The sequence below is a fragment of the Micromesistius poutassou genome (genome assembly GCF_964030765.1).
Source record: "Micromesistius poutassou genome assembly, chromosome: 9".
Taxonomy (NCBI): Eukaryota; Metazoa; Chordata; class Actinopteri; order Gadiformes; family Gadidae; genus Micromesistius; species Micromesistius poutassou.
Window position 1 is genome coordinate 14412396 of NC_140279.1, and position 7207 is coordinate 14419602.

General features: G+C 43.1%; 1 protein-coding gene across 1 annotated transcript; it reads right to left on the minus strand.

The window, feature by feature from the left end:
* Positions 1-5139: 5139 nt before the first annotated feature.
* Positions 5140-7207, minus strand: ptger3 (prostaglandin E receptor 3 (subtype EP3); the record flags this gene model as incomplete). The annotated part of the gene is made up of 2 exons (XM_084472457.1): positions 5140-5490; positions 6359-7207. The coding sequence occupies 2 exons, from the start codon at positions 7205-7207 to the stop codon at positions 5140-5142; spliced, it is 1200 nt and encodes a 399-aa protein (XP_084328583.1).

The window sequence follows — 7207 nt, forward strand, 5'->3', positions numbered from 1 at the left end:
CCCGAGGATCTTCAGGGACCGGACCAACCCACTGGCCTTCAGTGATGAGTACTTGTGGGAGACGTACAGATTCACAAGGCCCAGTATTGTGTACCTGTCCTGTTTGCTTGAGCCTCAAATAAGAAAAAGTGTGTGACGCTGCGCTTTTTGACATCAGAGACTTTCCTTTATACTATGGGTGACGCAGAGGGTCTCTCCAAAGCCACCATCTGCAGGGAGATCAGAAGAGTGTGCTTTGCACTAAAAAAGTTGTTGAATGTCACTTTCCCTGGCCATCTTACACCACAGAGGATGAAGGAAGCATTTTATTCAATTGCAGGTATGTGATGATCAAATTAATATATGACAAAGTAGTCATGTTGTGTTGGAATACCTCAGCAGAATAACTAACTAATATCTCCTCCAGGCTTTTTCAATCGGGAGATCGAAGGGTCTTCGATCTCCCGATTGAAGGGAGGCCCAGAGCTAGGCTCTGGGCCCCCCTTCAATCGGGATAAAAAAGAAATATGGCCTTGCTTTTTCTTTGCAGAAAAATAAAAAATTGAAAAAACACCAATGATGATTCATAATGTTTGTCAATCAGATGCTTATTAGTTTTCTGGGGAACAGTCAGCCTCCTATCAACTGTATCAATCATTAAAATAAAGTCCTCATCTTCAATCATTCACAGAAACCACAGTGAATCCTGTGTTTCTGTGCCCCGCTGTGGTGTTGACAGCACAGAGCTCCGGTACCGTTACAGGACAGTGGTGGTTTCTTTCAGCTTGTATTGTATTCCAATTTTAGCGAAAACACATATAACATTAGCTTGAAAGAAAAAAACTGTTTAAGTATGCTTATCCTTGCGTGAATTTCGGGATGACTCGTCTGCCAATGACTTCAAGTTGGTTGTGTTTTAACCGGTGATCGTTGCGCCAAACTGTTTACAAAGGGACACTTGCTTGCGACGCAGCAAGCGCCTGCTAGTTGACCTGCCAGGCGGGACGATCAGTACTTCCCCACATAAAGAGCTTATTTCTGATTGGATCGCTTCCCAAATCGTCCCGCTTACATTTTCGTCTCATTTTTATTCGTTAACGAAAGTGTCAAAAGATTTTGTCGTAGTTTTTGTCATCCTAAATTGATTTTTATTTAGTTATCGTCTCGTTTTCATCTGACTGTAGACCCCCCCCCCCCCCCACTGGATCTCCACGAATCACACAAGTGGCCAATTTAGTTTAAAAAACGGCGAATTTCGCCGAAAGGTGACTAGTTTGCATGCCTGTAATAATGGATTATCTGAGGGGGGATTTCACAGGTGGGACTGGCAAGTTAGCCCATAGCTAGCATTATGCCTTCTATTTCTAGATCTTCTGACTAAGTACCAGTACGTATCTGAACTAACAACATAATCACTGTCACTAGATATAAAGAAAACGTTGACTTTCACTCGGTGCTATTCACTGACAGTAAAAAAAGTGTTGTTATTGTATGCACTGCTGTTCATAGACTAGCTCCAGCGCTCGTTGCTGCGTTGCTAAATGATAGCAACTCTTCACCCATTCTCCTCTGACCATGCATTTAATCGGCTTTGACGGACATCAGTTCTCGGCAATTCCTAATTCGCCCTCTCACGTCTGACAGGTTCGAAATTATACGGTTGTGGGCCATCATACATGTAATTTGTGGTTCTTGCCACCTCTTCCTCATCCCAGACGCCCTAATTCTAGTACTAGGCTGAGGCTACCTTCCACCACGTCTCCCCAACGTGACGTCATCGCCGAGTTACGGAAGAAAACACCCTAACTACCAAAAACGACAAAAACTGGACTTTAACGCTATTTTGGAGACATTTTATTAATGATATACTTATTTTGAGTGCTTTATGTACCCATTAATCGAAACTTCTGGTTAACCTGCAACATGGGCTTTAAAGTTTTCCCTGTGCTACAAGATAAAATCCATGACTCACAGTAAAACAACAAGTAGGCCTAATGGCTTCCTCCGGCTTGTTTGTGTGATCGACGTTTGACTGATTATTGAGAGGGGGTCGGTAGTCAGGCTCACCAGGAGTGTAGCAGTTCTCCGCTACTATCACGACGGGGGTGGATGTGGGGGGGGGGGGTGAAGTCATCGGCGTGTGAGATTGTTTTCATCAACCGCCCCGAAGAGAACAGCCAACCGGAGGAAATAAAATACGTAATATACATGATATGTTACCGCTTTCCCAACATTATAGATTTCTAAGCATAATAGATGCAAGGTGCCTCCCATCAGCCACTCTGTGAGATGAGACATATTGAGTGTGTTCTATAGCGGTCCAGCCTTGAGGAGATGGAGGCACTAGACCGGCATCCCCTCCATCTGGCCAATCAGAGAGAGCAAAGAAGGGGGGAGGGGGTGAAAGGCAGATCAGTACATGGTCACCCCTCCTCCTGCTCTTCCTCCTCATCTTCTTCCTCCCCATGCCTTGCTGATGGTAAAATGCAACTGAGTTGTATTTGTATGTGGTGGTGACCAGGTAGGTTAGCGACTTCATAACTGAGATGTTGGAAAAATGTTAGTGTGTTATCATTTACTCATTTATCCAAAGTGATTTTCAGATACATGTCATTATGCTGACATGGGGAATCAAACCCATTACCTTTGAGCTGGGAGTCTAACTCACACAACACCTCAGCCCATTTGAGGGTTATCCGAGATGCGGGCTGAGAGGCTGGGCTGGGGGAAAGCGACACTGTAGGGAGTTCTTTGCAAGAGTTTATCCACCCTCGAGCCAATACAGGCCTGCATAAAGGTAACCTGTCTATCAGCACATGGATGGAATCAGAAGATCAAACCGCATGCCGGACTGATCTGAGGAGAATGGAGCCAGCTGGCAGAGATGGCTTTATGAGAATCATAAAGCATTATTCACCGTGTTATGGCTTTCAGGTGTGTTCACTTGAACCCAGAGGAATGTATTTGAAATAAGAAAATCTGAGCTGACCTGTTCGTACAAACATAAATGGGATAATATTGAGATACAACTTTGTTTATTTACTGTTCAATGTTGACCTGGTAATTGAAGTTTTAAAGAAAGACAAATTTTCAGTCTGGCTTCTGTGTTTTTTCAGTCAAAGGAAGAAAATCAATAGTCAAGTAATTATTTAGCAGGGTGTATAATTGATATGAAAAACTTGAACTGAAAAAAAAAAACATGTTAAGCTGTACTTTTCTTAAAATAAATATATGAAAACAGTATTGAATAATGAAAACATCCTTTAACGCTGTGAAAAAAAACAATTAGGCACTCAAAAACAGATTTAAATACTAATTAAATACATCCAATGAGACATTTTACACAAACGACTTGTTAAACATGAGCAACATGAACATTTGCAATACGAAACAAGGTTACCCACAAGCAAATTTCTGTGCAAACAAGCAAACATAGAAAACACACAAACAAAACAAACCCTGAATAACACTAAGCCTTTTGTGTTGTGTTAATTTTTTTAATGTCTTCACTTTCCATTCAACAGCCATGTTGTATGGAAATGTCTCCATGAGACATTGGTGGTCAATAACTGAATCAGCTTTGAGCTCAGATGTACCGTGTATGTCACATTTTGGTATGATCACAACATGATCGGGTTTCTGGCGTACCCGACACATAATACTATCGGCCAACATGAGAAGAACATAGAGAATGCCTTGCTATTCTACGCGAAAGGTAACCTACTGCTGCAGAAGAAGATGTTGAAGGACATTTGTCTTCTAACATACGTAGAATGGCACGAACATTCATTTACTATGGGTACAAAATGTAACTTTGCAATCTGTAAGTTATGATACACAGATGAAGTACAAATGTTTTCAGAAGACACTGGTGTTCATCAGTCCTCATTTACTGTCAGCCAGGAGTAGTTAGCATCCTCTCAACGACTGGGTACATTACCTATGTCTCTCGTTGCTATCCTCAGGTAGACAGTGCACTGTGGAGATCTACCCCAGTACCGTTTAGCTCGGAGGGGCTATTTCACTGTCTCTGCATCCAAATATATTAGAAAATCATAGTTGGAGAAAAAAAAAGTAAGCTCCATGCCTGGCAGAATTCAAAAGGAATTGGATAGATGGAACGACATTCACATTTCAATGGTCTCGTTTGCAATCAACCCGGCGGGAGACCTATTTTAACATTTAAAGACGGATAGTGCTTCAGCATTCACCACAAACAAACAAGAAATGTGCAATTACCCCAACATATAAATAAATCCTTTTTTTGTTGTACAAATATTTACAACAAGCATTACTAATGATCAAACATAATTGGCTCTTGCGTTTCATCATTTGAACAATCCTGTACATACGCAATAAGACAAATATAGTATTATCAAGCACTTTAAAGCTATTACTTAAAGGTAGGTAAAAAATAACAAAAGGAATAATACAGCTTGTATTGAAATCCCCTTTTCAACATTCTCCGTCAAGCCTCCATGAACGTACCCTTCATCATTTCCACAGTAATAGCTTAACATTCTTAGAAGCAGCCACAGCTCAGCAGGCACTATAAAAGGATTCTGGGGACAATATGCACATCATTCAGGTTATAGTATTACATGGGATTGATTCACCATCTTTGATCCTGATGGATCATGTTTATTTAAACAAATAGGCCACAGAGGTTTTTCTAGCACAACCACATCAGCCACAATATCATACACAACCATATTTGGTGAGTCTGCAGTCCTAAGGACACAGTCATGACAAAGAAAAACACCCCAAAAACCATTTCCTTTCAAACTACATTCGATACTTTGCAAGAAGTCTGCAAGGTGACGCGACCACATGCTGGTTAGTTGACTTTGGAATGGAATGTGCGTTTTTTTTCCAAGCAAACAAATAAGAGTGCACATTGAGAGGACTCAGCTGGTGAACATGTACAGTACAGCGGCAGAGCTCCTTGACTCCTTAAACATCCTCCTGTGTACAGTCTACAAAATCCAAGTTCAAATCCAGTCCCCCGTCGTGCAGAGAAAAAACCCCAATCCGTTTCAGAACCGTCTGAAAATGTGCAGGAAATCCAAACCAATCCAAATCCAATCCGCACGCCACAACCCTGGGGTCCCGTCCCGTCTTGTCTGCTTCTGGGTAAACAATAAACCGCAAGTGTGCCGTCTACTCCGTCTGCTGCTTCTGGAGACGGTCCACCTCCAGCGAGCCCTCCTTGTGGACGGCGGTCAGAGCCACCTGGTTCTCATTTTGTCTCTCGATGGAGCAGTTGGACATGGCGTTGGCCACCATGCAGAACTTGCGCAGCAGGATCTCTCTCAGCAGCAGGTACACCCAGGGGTCCAGGATCTGGTTCAGCGAGGCCAGGCGGATGGCCATGAGGAAGAAGTTGCAGTCCAAGTCTCGACCCGGGGCTAAGGAGGAGGAGGATAAGGAGGAGGAGGAGGAGGAAGAAGAGGGGTCTTGCTTGCAGTGATGGGATGATGTCTGGGTGGAGATCATCCGCAGCATCAGCACCTGTAACGGGAGGTCATTGATGTGGATGCTGATCGCTTTCATCTCTGTCTGTTTTGGATGATGATACCTTTTACCTTGTTGTTACGGGTGGTCTGAGCAATGTGTTTTCTCTCTGGTATGGATACTGAGTGTAATGCTGAAGCATTACAGCTTTTCTGTACTCATCGTGTTGTATAAAAATTGGTTGTTCAATTTCTAGTTCTTCCAATATTGACTTTGCATTTGTCTTGTTATCAATCTCATGTCAGAGTCGCTTTGGGAAAAACAATGTGTGTGCTGAATTATTAGAACATAACATGTTACCCTCCATACTATTCATATATTTGTGATCATGTATTTTTTGTTTTACGTGAACTATTTTGCTCCACATGAGAACATTTAGAAAAAACGTTATTGTTCATTTCAAAATAATATGCATATCTGGTAATTGATCACTTACGCAACAAGGACCACTATAAAGACAAAATATCATTGTCTAGCTATCACAATATATGACAAATAGTTTATAAATCATTGTCTGTAGATTCTGGTTGCTTGTCATTACCCAGCAGCACCATTGCTAGAGTCCTGTGGATAATCAGAATATCCTCAACGGGGAAATAAAATGTCTGACGGACAATATATGACCTCATTACACAATCAGCAGACCACCAAACAGGGCCTGGCTAAGTGGATTCGCCCGTAATGGCAAATGGCATTAGTTTATCAAAGGAAGCTTGCAGGACCACATAGTAGCCTACTTTGCCTTTTTAGCACGTACGATAAAAAGAAACCAGTGAGAAATGTAAGAAGCTTGCGTGCATGTGCGTAAATCGATTCTAGAAGTGGAATAAATCACATGGATAACGAACAAAAACAAAAGACTTACCAGTAAGGGAGACCAGCAAATTAGCAGGACGCACATAATCCCTAGCAGTTGGATGACGGTCTCCGTGGTGAGTCGCTCCCACTGCTTGGAGGACTGGGCCGTGCCAGACTTGTTCCTGCAGCGTATAACCAGTCCCCGGATGGTGGCCACATTGCAGGAGAAAGTCACAAGCAGAGAGAAGATCCCAAGTAGCGCGAAAGTGATGGAAAAAAACATGTTACCGGGAACATCCCTGTCCCCTGTGCTTATGAAGCACCAACTCCCTGGCCACTGCAAAGTGTATTTACCGACCCCTACGATGGGCAGCAGGGCGAAGATCAAGACCAGACACCAGATGATCGCCAGGGTCTGTTTGGTGACACTTGTCTTCATGTGGTTGGAGTACCAGTGTGGATTGGTGATCGCCAGGGCCCTCTCAATGGCCATTACGCTGGCCATAAAAAGAGAACAGAGACCGAAAGTGGTCATGCACACACCGAAAAACGCGCACAAGTTGCCAGACGGGTCGATGCGCTCCCACTTGAGGTCCGCTTGGTAAACTGATATGACGATGGGACTGGTTAGGAGCTGCCCAAAGAGATCGGTCAGCGCCAACGAGCCAATACACAGCAAAAACGACTTTTTCCTTTTATTTTCCTTCTTTTTATAAGAGAAATACACCAGAATAAGAGCTAAAGAGTTGCCCACCATGCCCGTGAGCATCATGGTAATAGGAAATCCAACGGACACCGATCTACAAGAGCCACTGTTGGTGCCATTGCCTTCGCGTAAATGTTTGGAGACGTTGGAGTTCAACATTTCTCCAATGTTCTGCAAAGCCTCGAGAGAATCACAGTTGTCGGAAGTCAT